The sequence below is a fragment of the Mauremys mutica genome, chromosome 1 (genome assembly GCF_020497125.1).
Source record: "Mauremys mutica isolate MM-2020 ecotype Southern chromosome 1, ASM2049712v1, whole genome shotgun sequence".
NCBI lineage: Eukaryota > Metazoa > Chordata > Testudines > Geoemydidae > Mauremys > Mauremys mutica.
This window is the reverse complement of record NC_059072.1, coordinates 126779174-126791653: the sequence shown is the minus strand read 5'-3', so window position 1 is coordinate 126791653 and position 12480 is coordinate 126779174. Positions and strand designations below refer to the sequence as shown.

The 12480-nt window shown below is 42.1% G+C and overlaps 1 protein-coding gene across 4 annotated transcripts in view; it reads right to left on the bottom strand.

Moving 5' to 3' along the window:
- Positions 1-12480, bottom strand: part of ARHGAP8 (Rho GTPase activating protein 8) — a 111046-nt gene that overhangs the window by 76397 nt on the left and 22169 nt on the right. For 3 of the 4 annotated variants that reach the window (XM_044994914.1, XM_044994905.1, XM_044994931.1), the window contains exon 2: positions 7675-7788. The exons of the other annotated variant lie outside the window; for it this stretch is intronic. In XM_044994914.1, the coding sequence (XP_044850849.1) occupies positions 7675-7711 (37 nt within the window). In that variant the 5' untranslated portion in view covers positions 7712-7788. The remainder of the gene's footprint in view (positions 1-7674; positions 7789-12480) is intronic. 4 annotated transcript variants of the gene reach the window in all.

Genomic DNA, 12480 nt, shown 5'->3' with positions numbered 1-12480 from the left:
GTGTATAAGTATAACCAGTTTTATTGCCAAAGTACAAGAAGGTAATAGGTAATAGGTAATAATTGGAGATATACCAGTCTCCTAGAACTGGAAGGGACCTTGAAAGGTCATCGAGTCCAGCCCCCTGCCTTCACTAGCAGGACCTGTAAAGCTTCCCAGCCTTCACGCGTTACTAAATATGTGCTTTCCAGCAACCAAGCAGGCAAGCAAGAATGAATGCTTACACCCCTTCTGCTACAGACAGTACCGGACCTTCCAGCCTTGTCCTTGAGGGCTCGTAGCAGGCGCTGCTCCAGCGTGGGGAGTTCCTGGGCACCCACAAGGCTAAGGTCCGCAGGTGAGACTGTTCGTCAAAAGCAATTCTCATAGCCATTTTTAGGCTCTGGCAGGAAACACTATTGCTTGCTATTCCCACACTTAACATTCTTGGGCCCTGCTTATCTCTTCACTTGTTTATCCAGTCGGAGTGGCTGCAAGCCAGCCCATTCGATCAAAGCCAGTTCACTCCTAGCTCCACCCAGACCATCCTGTAATAAAAGGCCACGGTAACTTGTGGTCAGCCCCAACACTCCACCCCTTGTTTCCTGGCAGAGCTATGCTGATGCGGGGACCATACACAGCTTCACGGTATGCCATGAGCACTCACACCCGCTGTGCCATCCATCGAATATAACAACACAGGGCAACCCACAATACAAAGCAGCCTCCCATCACTACAAAAACAACAACAGTGGGATGCAACATTAAATTTAGGGCAGCCGTGGCCTTAGGAGACCAACCCTTAAATACATCCCACCAATAATGAACAGTTAGCTCCAACTCAGCCTTCGCCATCCGGACAAGGGAGCCATGATCATACAACATTATTACCCGGGTTCGTGTGAGTGCTGTACCACACTCCACCAGCACCTGAGAAACCATAGAGTATTGCTGCAAAAAATATTCCAACTCAGCAAAGGTAACCCCAAGCTCCAGAGAAACATTCCAGGGTCTGAACTCAAGCCACTGCTCGTAAGCATTTCTCGTGGTGCTCCAGTACACCACACCTTGTAGCCCTAAGGATTAATCTGCTTGTTTGTATAAATATTTCTTTTCTTATAAAATTTAAGTATGTGATGTAATAGGCTTATAGATTTATATTAAAAATAAGTTTGGCTGTAATGCAAGAGACCTACACGCCAAAAACCCTGTATGTTAAGCTAAGGCAAAGTTAGCACATTTTGGGACCCTTACCCAGAAAAGTAAAAATAGATAAAACACCCACACAGATGTCTAGAGGCCTTTTGCCTAAACCAGTGAAGAATGAAGGATGGCAAAAGGGGATTTTTCCACAGACCTAACAAGTACACCACAAGTGGGTACATACTTGTCATCTATACGCACATACATACTAGCCTATGGGGTAAGGGTACCCTAACATTTCTGTGGGGGAAGTTGAAATTTGGGCATAAGAGGAAGGATTTCCGACCAACGCCCTATAAAAAGGCGAGGCAGCTCGCCATTAGAGATGCAATCTACCCACCTATCTACTCCTGTCTACTCTTCATTTGCATCCACCTTCAACAAGGTATGGATGCTACTCATCTACGACGGCTATTAACTATTAATAGGCCGTACTTTATTTCTTTTCAAACTTTAAGTTTTAAGGGACTATGCTAAGCTTGGTTTCCCTATACGTTATTGAGTTAAGGTAAAGAGTAAACAGCTTTAACAGCTCTGCATTTAGCTTCCTCTGCTAGAGGTGTGAAAACGGAACTGCTACAGGCATGGTCCCGTATCTTCCAACACCAGGTTATTAAAACAGAGTGTGAGTATTAACCAAAGTTTGTAGCACATAATATTGTATTATCATATGTATCTTTTGAATAACAGTAATTCAATTGTAACTCTGTAATTCTAACTGTTTTACCATTTGCTTACTATTTCATTGATTTTAATAAAAGGTCTTTATGACTGTATCTGTTTCAGTGTAAGCTTCCTGTCATACCCCCAAAGGTCCTTTTATAAACTCTGTGAAGCCTGATTCAGGACGAACTTTATCTTCTGATCAAACAAATTGGCGAGCTGAAACCCATACTAATTAATATCAATAATAATAAAATAATAATAATAATTAAATACAATTAAATTAAGTGGATAAATTAAATCAACATTACTAACACACCCCAAATCAGGCTAGAGCCTATGGTGTGGTCAACTACATGGGTGATGTTGCAATGGCAATGCTCCACCGGGGGCTCCTCATCCTCCCAGACTACTATGTGAAACAACAACACACACATGCACACACACACACACACACACCCCCCAGCCATTGTCGTAAACCCACGTGTTGTTGGCAGCACCCTGTCACAAATGCCCACAGGTGATTGTATTCCACTGGTCAGCATGGGATGCCGGCCAGACCTCTCCATAGCTGGTGGCCATATCGACCATGGTGAGAATATACGCCTTGCGGTGATCGTGAGGGAGTGGGCCAACATAATCGACTTGCCAAATTTGAGCAGGCTGGTCTCCCTGCAGCACCTGTCCAGGGGAGCCGGCTTCCACCTGAAAGGGCTTAACAATCTGGCAAGTCTTACAAATGGCTTTAGCTGTTTTTAGGGCTACATGTGAAGTGGGGATACCTCGGGCCTGTGCCCAATGGTACGCCCCCTCCGGGCCCAAGTGCCCTGAGTGTGTGTGTATCCAGGAAGCCAAGAGGGAAAGAGCCGCCCCCTCATCAGTGCGGGCTGCCGTACACTTGGCTATGTGGGCCAGTTGGTCCGCGGCAGCATTCCAATGATGCTCCTGGGTACGATTCTGGTGGGCATCTACACGGAACACATAAATCAAAAGGTCCTGTGAATCGGAATACAATTCCTGCCAAATAGGGGCGCCTCGCACAGGCGTGCCATGGACAGCCCAATCCTGGGCTCTCCATGGCCCATCTAGGTGGCCAGTCCCTGAGCCACTGTCCAAGAGTCAGTGTACAGGCGTACCTCAGGGTCCCCAAGGGCAAGCGCCCAGCTCACCGCCAGCAGCACAGCATAAACCTCAGCATATTGGCTGGAGGCTCCCTGTCCCTCGGCAGTCTTGTGCAACTGGCGAACAGGATGTAAGGCGACATCTCTCCAGCGCCGCGTATTACAAACATACCTGGCTGAGCCATCAGTAAACCAGGCGTAGGGCCGCTTGGCAGCGCTCAAACTATCAAATGAGGCACCCCATTGCACAGTGGGGGCTTCAGGTGTGGGCTGAGCTGCAGTGGGGGGGGGCGCCCTGTCCTCCTCCTGGGGCTGCGCCAATTGTTCATGAAGCTTATTAGTGACCTGGGGTCCTGAGGGGGCATGGTCAGTAATATACCACTTCCACTTCACAATAGAGCTCTGTTGTGGGCTCCCCACTCGATTTCCAGTGTTGGGGTCCAAAATCCAATTCATAATGGGGATTTTAGGCTGTAAATCTGCCCCTCAGTCAGGTGCTCAGTTTCAATCAGGGCCCAATAGCAAACCAAAAGCTGCTTTTTGAACAGAGTATACTGGCTGGCCGCCTCAGGGAGTTTACAAGACCAAAATCCAAGGGGCCGCTTATCGCGGGCACCCAACAATTTTTGCCACAGACTCCAAGAGGCGTAATCCTCCAGCACTAACACCTCCAGGTGAAAGGGGCTATGAGGATCATAGGGGCCCAAGGGCATTGCGATCTGGATGGCAGCTTTAGCCTCCTCAAATGTACGCCGCTGGGATTCGCCCCAATCGAATGCCGTCTTTTTCCTGGTGACATTATAAACGGGCTTTAAAAGCAAAGCAAGGTGTGGGATGTGGTTACGCCAGTAACCAAACAACCCGATCACTTGCTGTGCCTCAACCTTGGCTGCAAGCTGGGCAATTTGATCTACAACAGAAGGAGGAATGTGCCACTGAGACCCATGCCACGCGATCCCAAGGAATTTCACGCATCGGCTGGTGGGCTGTACTTTGTTGGGATTAACCCACCCCTGGCCTGCATGTGAGTGGTGAGCGCCTGCAAGGTTCACTCCACTACATTATGGTCCATCGCCTGAATCATCACATCATCAATATAGTGGTAAATAGTCACTGATTCTTTGGGGGTAAACATCTGGAGGTCATGTGCCACCAACCCATGGCACAACGTGGGACTGTGGACATATCCCTGTGGCAATTGAGTGACAGTGTATTGGCACCTGCCCCAGGTGAAGGCAAATTGGGCTTGTTACTCTTCAGCAATGGGAATTGAGAAAAAGGTGTGGCCAGATCAATAATGGCATACCATTCCCCCTCGGTCTGCCCGATGGCCTCAATTAAAATCACATCATCAGGAATGGTGGCCACGGGACTGGGGAAGAGGGGGGGGACACCTCACTGTTCAGGGCCCGGTTGTCTGCCGTCATCTGCCCAGACCCATCGGGTTTTTTCACAGGCCACACTGGGCTGTTAAAAAGAGATACCACTGGCTTAATGCAGGGCCACCCAGAGGGGGGAGCAAGTGGGGCAATTTGCCCCATGCCCCAGACCCCACAGGGGTCCCGCGAGCCCTGGCCCGGTGGCAGTCCGGGTCTTTGGCGGCATTTCAGCAGCAGGGGGGCCCTTCAGTGCTGCCAAAGACGCGGAGCGACTGAAGGGCCCCCCCACCGCCGAAATGCCAACAAAGAACCGGACCGCCACCGGGTGAGTGCAAGCACTGCAGCTCCCCATTTTGCCCCAGGCCCCCTGAATCCTCTGGGCAGCCCTGGCTTAATGACCCCTGCCCACTACAACTCAGCGATAGTCTCCCCTATCTCCTTCTGTCCCCCTTCCTTGAATTTGCTCTAGTTCAGGAAATCATATTTGGCTGATTGCGATTCTCAGTTGCAGGCTGGAAGATGAGAATACTTTACTACCCAGAAGATCTAAGCACTTCCCTTCTTTAGCTGTAGATTGAGGGTGTTTGTTGTTCAGATCCTTCTGTAGTAGCCTGGACTACAAGGGAATTTGGGGGTGGGGGTGAGAAAAGAAATTTGGAGTCTTTCGCTGGAACATAGTAGCATTTTTTCACTCCTTTGGGAGCAGCTGTGCATGTGGCTGGGGTGTGCCATACCGTTCTGCCAGCTTCCAGTATGGCTTTGTTAATCAGCAATGCTATTCTCACTGGCGAAGGATATCCAGACGCTTGTGCTGGGAATCTTGGATCTCTTCTACAGGGATCTGGAGTTTCCCCTAGCTCTCCTGGAACTGTCTGAATTGATCTGGCGGAGAATTGATCCGGCTGATGCAGCCACCGTGTTGTCAGGAGAGGAAGAGAGGAGCCCTGCTAGTCCTGGCAGAACTGCTGTGATCAGGCTAAAAAGTTCTTATTCTACCATTGGGTCTGTATGCCTGGTGGACGGATCTGCCCTGCCCTTTATCGCCTCAGATGGAAGCACAAGGTGAGGCAGGGCGCATGCGCAGACCAACAGACATTACTTCAAATTCTCCAACTCTGGATGCACAGTGTGCATGCGTAACCCTTAGTGGCATACAATAGGGACCATCACTCAAAGAGGAACATTATTAACTCCACTTTTTGGGTGTTTCAACAACAACATTTTGCATTCTGAACATCTATGTATTACATATAACTTGACCTCTATCCGAGATATATATGGGAAAACAGAGTATATAAGGTATTGATTCCAATCAGATTTATGTGCAAATAAGTAATAACTGTGCAGAAAATACTCTTTCTAAATAATTTGTTTTATTTTCCATTGCATAATTTTCCAATATCTATCAGATTACCCTTTAAACAGGAACATATTAGGATTGTGGGGGGTTTTTTTGGTCTCATTTTGCCTTTTAACATGACTTTGTAACAAAAATGCATTTAAAAAACATGAAAAATGATTACACTCATGGCTGGGCCCGGGGTTTGTACAGGTATGCATGTGTGTGTGGATTTGTTTAAAATATCATTACCTTCTCCCTGAACTCTCACAATAAAAAAAAAAATCCATAGAAAATAAAATAGTGGCACTTTTAGTCTTAGAAAAAAGATGTAGCTATCAAAATAACCTATTTGTTACTTCTGCACACATGTAAAGATAAAATTCATAACATTGCCTACAAATTTATACTTCCCTATCCTTTAAAAATGATGAACTACAAAGGCAAAAATATATCACTCTGAACAGCTGGATGCTGTGGCTGTAAGGACAGCACACTTATGCCCTGAGAGCTAGTTGGGAAGTAATGGATAATAAAAACACAACCCAGACATGATTTAAAATTTTTTTTTTTTAAAAACCAACCAACCACCAACAAAAAAACCCAACTTTGAATCACATTAAAAATCAGAACAAGGACAACAGTGTTCAGTTTTGCTTATGAATTTTAAGTTTCTGCACAGTATAATCAACCTTAGTAAACAAACAAAAGACAAAGCGGGGCAGGGATAGAAAGAGTTATTAACATCATGGGGTAGAACAGGGGAAGTTGTTTAGTAAACAAATGTGCTTACAAACACTGAGTTCACCAGAATCAATTGATATACAAAAGGCTATACTGACTTAAATATACAAATATACTTTTTAACATAAAAGACCAAGAAATTTAAACCAAAGTTTTATAAACACACTGCCACTCTTAAGCTTATTTTGTACTGTACAAAGGTAATCTCAAGTGTAAAAATTTATCATTAACTCTGACTGGTTTAGACTCATATGGTAAAGAACTGCAGATGTAAAGCAAACGTGTATTCATTTGCACTGTAGTTACATGCAGGGATTAAAGACGCCCTACTATAAATCAGGAACTTTTCTGAAACTTTTCTAGCTACCTTGAACTGATTGAAATAATTCCTTATTAGCCATTTTTTAATTTTTGGCAAAGGTAGGAGGGAGGATGTCTCATAGTAAAAAATGTTCATTATTCCAAACTGAGAACAACCCAACTACTGTGTTTTGCCTATATATGAAAGGAGTTCATCACCCTGCTTCAGTTCCTACTGGCGGTTACTGCTGTTAACCCTGGCTATGAGGGAAAAGGAAAGGCCTGATCCAAACCTACTGAGATCAATGGGATTCTAATTTCCATTGACTTAACTGGATTTTGGCTCAGTCCTCAGGACTAAAATGGGAGCACGGGCCAGCTGTTGTGGAAGTACATGATGACTGGGAAATCAAAGTGATAATATGGGACCGGGCAGGAAAGATAGAGTAAAATATAGATTGTGAAAGGTTTCTCCTCCAAGGTTCAGTCTGGCATCCTCAAAAGTGAGGTTGGGGGGGGGGGGTTGTTTATACACTGATTTTTCAAATTGATGAGCCCCATAAAACCAGGGTCATATTGCTCTGTTCTTCTAACATATTCGGAGATAACATGCAATACCGCAATCTCTATGCACATTCAATACTTGTCTCTTTGGAGTAATGACTCCCATTTGTGCCACAATGTGTGATGATGGTGATATTCCAATAGCCTAGAATTGCACTGGGAACATATACCAATAATTCATAAAAGCTGCATGTATTAAACTAACCTTCAACCCTAATGGCTTTAATAGGGTACACATCAGTACAGTAGCTATAACTCATATTGGATTGCTCAAAATAGTATTACAAAATGCCTGTGAAGTTTCTCACTTAGTGAAGACGCTCTATTAAATCATCTGTAATTCTACAAAGATATTATTTGAAGTACAATAAAAAATATTTACCTATTTCGGCTAATTCCTCAAAATCAATTTCAGACATGTTTTCTGTTAGGAACAAGCCTAATTCTCGCTGACTGATATTTGCTGGATTTGATGCCTCTTGCTTCTCAATCAACCCTAGAAAAACATAAACAGTTACCATCACTGTGAAAAAGCCTTCAGCTTTTGTTTACACTATGTATGACTAAAGAAAAAAAATCCTATTACCCAATCATAATCATGTAATTGGAACCAAATCATTTTTATTTGGTAGAAATGTTGTTACAATAAAGAGGATTATAATAGGTTTTGACTTAGCAATGAAAGTAATGCAAGGTGTAGTAACAGGATTTTCAGCAAAGACGATCTATATAATTATTTATTTTGGATTTTTTCCTTCTTCAAAATACATATTTAACATATACTGTGACTACAGCCATCAGAATTAAGGAATTGTCAGTAATCTCGTCTTGGGCTACATAATTCCTTTTATTCATCTCACAGCTATCTGTCATTTCCAAGAGAAGTAAAGTCTATACTCATTCACAGTTGCCATCTTTATTTTGTTCTACTACAGCAATAATTCTAATTTGACAAAACTGATTCCATATCAAACAAAATCATGAAAACTTCAGGTAGACATAACACTAAATACTTAAGCTACACAGCACCTCAGATAGTTTACTGAGGCAGAGAGATATTAAGTGACTCACCCAAGGTCAACAGAACTACTGTGTCAGGAATTGGGAATGGGTTTTGGAAGTCCTGTCTCCCAAATTCCTGCTCCATTAACTAAAATACTCTCTTAAATTGAAAATCTGGACTCAAATTGGCAGGGAGGCCAGAAGAAGATCAAGCTTTTCAAACTCTTCCTTTGTTTTCATTTTTAAAAATAGCATCATGATTCTGTAGTTGTTTTCTTTATAGAATTAAAAAGAACACCGGTAAATTTATGGCTGGGCTGAAGAAAAAGTGCACATGAGTACACTCAAACCTTCCCCCAAGCTTAAACATCAGCAATGCTATAATATGGAAGATCATCTTCAGCATTGGTGTGCAAACAAGCACACAAACCGTTTAGATTTCCTTGACAATTCCCATGCTCCTTACTGCCACATCACGTAGCTCCCACAACCCAAAATGGTTCTGGATTTTTTTTCTTCCCTTTTTAAGAACACACTGAAATAGGTTTTTAAAAAATCCATAGAGAACTGAGATATTACTAGTATTCCCAGTATGAAGTAGAGGCTCATTTCAGCAAAGCACTTAAGCATGTGCTCATCTTTAAGCACAAGTAATTCCTATTTTGAACACATACTTACATGCTTTGCTGAACTGGGACCACTTCGTTAGAATGGTCATACATAAAATATTAATGGTACATTTGAACTACATATTCAAAAGCCCTTCTTATGACTAGTCTTTGGACAGATGTGTGGAATGTTAGAGCTCTCACCTTCTTCCTTTGGATGCCTTAGCTATTTTGTTACATATATTTGATATTTATGAAAACATAACCACTGCTGGCCAAAGTCAGCTATGGCGTAACCCCACAGCAGTTAATGCAGTTGTACTGCTTACAGCAGGGCTGAATCTGTGCCCACCTCTTCAGTTATGTTCATTAAAGAGCATGGTAGAAGAAGACACACACATTCACTGCATATCCAACACAGATGATTATAAAAGGGCTCCCAAAGAGGGTTAAACTAGGGCTGCTGAAATGCTGAATTTCCATTCCATGAAAAATTCTGACATTTCGGAGGAAAAATTGTTCTAAGTCATAATACGTTAAAATTTTGAGATTTTCCGTTAAACAATTTTTTAAAAATTATTTTGGGTGAATCAAGAGATTTTGTTTCAGTTTAAATTCCCTACAACACCAGCTGAAATACCAATTACCAATGAGCAAACTAAATTAAATATCTTATTTTTTAATTTAATTTGTACATTATTTTAAATTAGGGTTTAATATTTTTTAAAAAAATATAAAATAAAATAATGTAAAATAATTGTGTTTGGTATTCTAAACAGCAACTGGAAACTGGTAATTGACATTCACATTGATAATTCAATATGGTAATTGGCTCGGTAATTGGTTTTTGGTTTGGTAATGTGTATTCTAATTGATTTGGTAATTGGTACTTAGTTTGCTCATTGGTAATTGGTATTTCAGCTGGTGTTGTATGACTGGTATTCTAATTGGTAATTGGTTTAGGAAAAATTAAAATATATAAACATATAAATTTAAAAACCAAAAGTCATTATGAAATGAAAAATCATTCTGTTCCAATAAAATTGAATGCTTTGACCTTTTCAAAACCTGTCAATTTTGATAAAACAGACTTTTTACAATAGAAAAAAGTTCCATCATAATTTTTTTTGACCATCCCTAAATTAAACATGCATCATTTATAGCCTCATACACAACTGTGTGTTACACCCAAATTTAGCCAAGTACTTAAGCATTTAAGTGATTTGCTGAATCAGGATGTTAATCATATTGAGCTGTTTGTAACTATACAGCCCATTATTATTTTGTTAAATTCCATCAATTTATCTTTCACTAATCACTTACACTCTGGGCCAGAAGCAAGCAAACTACAGCCAATGGGAGCTGCAGGGGAGGCACCTGCAGACAGGGCAGCATGCGGCAGAGCTGCCTGGCTGCCCTCCACATAGGAGCCGGAGAGGGACATGCTGCTGCTTCTGGAAGCTGCTTGAGGTAAGCACCACCTGGAGCCTGCACCCCTGAGCCATCCCCCACGCCCCAAACCCCTGCTCCAGCCTTGATCCCCCTCCCACCCTTTGAACCCCTTGGTTCCAGCCTGGGGCACCCTCCTATATCCCAACCCCCTATCCCCAGCCCCACCCCGGAGCCCACACTCCCAGCCAGAGCCCACACCCCCTCCTGCATCCCAACCCCAATTTTGTTAGTATTCATGGACTGCCATACAATTTCTATATCCAGATGTGGCTCTTGGGCCAAAAAGTTTGCCCACCCCTGCTCTGAGCTGTCAGAATGTCCAACTCAACAGCTAATCTTAAGGACAAGTAAAGCAACTGAGTGGCGTCTAGCAGCTCTGCTCATTTTCTGAGGCCCCTCATCTAAAACAAGTTCTGCAAATCACAGCCCAATTGCCCTCTCAGATAGCCGGTCTGAAGAGGGTGAAGCAGTATCTCACTCCAGGCATACCCCTGGACCCTTCCATCCCAGCTCAACCTTAAAAATCAAAGGCCATATTACAGAACATAATAAACTAAGGCCCTCATCTTGAAATTCTCTGCATGGATACAGGGAACTACCAGTGCAGAGAAGCTGCAGGATCAGGGCCAAAAAGAATTTAAGTTACAAGAATGTAAGAATATTTTAAACTTTTGTTCTTAATTTTAAGCACCACTACTAGAACCAGAAATAAGAATACTCTTAAAAAAAACAAACAAAAAAATTCCAGTTCCAAACTGAGGATTTTTTTTCCCCTCCAACTAAAGTACTCACGAACAACAGGGTTAAAGGTGAATCTACTTACAGAGTCTCTTGAACACTGCTACAGTGCATGCTATAGTATTCTTAGGGGGAGAAATGACAACCCGAATAGAAGGAAAGAAAACGTAATAGTCCATACTATAGTTACCTCCTTAAGACTCAAGTTGGAAAAACCTTCTCTTTTATATAGCTTCTTTCAGACCCTGCAGGATGGAAACAACTCCTCCTTTTTAGTACTGATTGGGCCACTCCCAGCTTTAATAAAGTAATCTGAGCAAAAAGATTTAAACATCCCCGCAAAACTGCTCAGTAAGGTCTGATTTTTACCAAGTAACCTTACTGTACATGTGATATCAACAACTCTAGTATTCAGTGTTTTCCACACATTTAATGTGCAAAGTTGTTAGGATGCCAAAAACAATTTAGATGAAGAAAAAGGGGGACGGGGAAGCAACTATCTGCCTGGTTTTTGGCTTATTGTTCCCTCGGGGGCTGCAATTAGAAAGTTTCTAGTTCCAAGACAAATTTATTGTAGCACCCTAGGAAATTGATTTCCTCCTGACCGCAGCATTCTCAGTTCCTAAGAGATAACATAATCTGCTTAATAGCATTCTATGCCAAATATCCCCATTTCTGATAAACTGCCAGACTTAACTCTCTCACTCCACCTCAAATTTTTTCTGATAGAAGTTTGGAATCATTTTACACTATACCACAATCTGTATCCCTTCACATGCAATCTTATTACTTACTGACAGCCCTAAAAGATTGTTAATGATAAAAAAATGAAAGCCGCCACACATACAGTAAGTAGTCTGATAATGAACTAGCATCTATGGATATTTCAAACTAAGGCAAGGGATCCCTCACAATGTTTGTCAATATACATCCCTCTTTGATGCCGCCTCTTTTTTGTTCCTTCAGCTGTCAGATGTGTTTCTTATTAAAATTTAAATAGAATGCTTTTGCTCAATTTTTTTCCTAACATTCCTGACCTCTACCAATAATTCAGATGGGAATAATATATAGGCTCAATATTTGTTTATATGACATAAGGTGAAAAAGTGAACTAGAGAGGTTACAGAGGATTATTTTATTATTGGTAATCAAAAATTACAACAACTTTGCATTTATATTGAGGAATCGCAAACAAATTTCTCTCTCTCAGACACATACACATACTCACTAAGTGAATGAACTGTTGTGAATAATTTATTTAACAACAAATTTCTCTTCCTTTTCATGGACTATCTTCAAGGAGCTTATGATTTTCTCAATTTATTTACCGTTTAGTGTGTACTCAGAATACTTAGCCCAAAGATTTCTCATGAGCAGTTTGCTGAAAA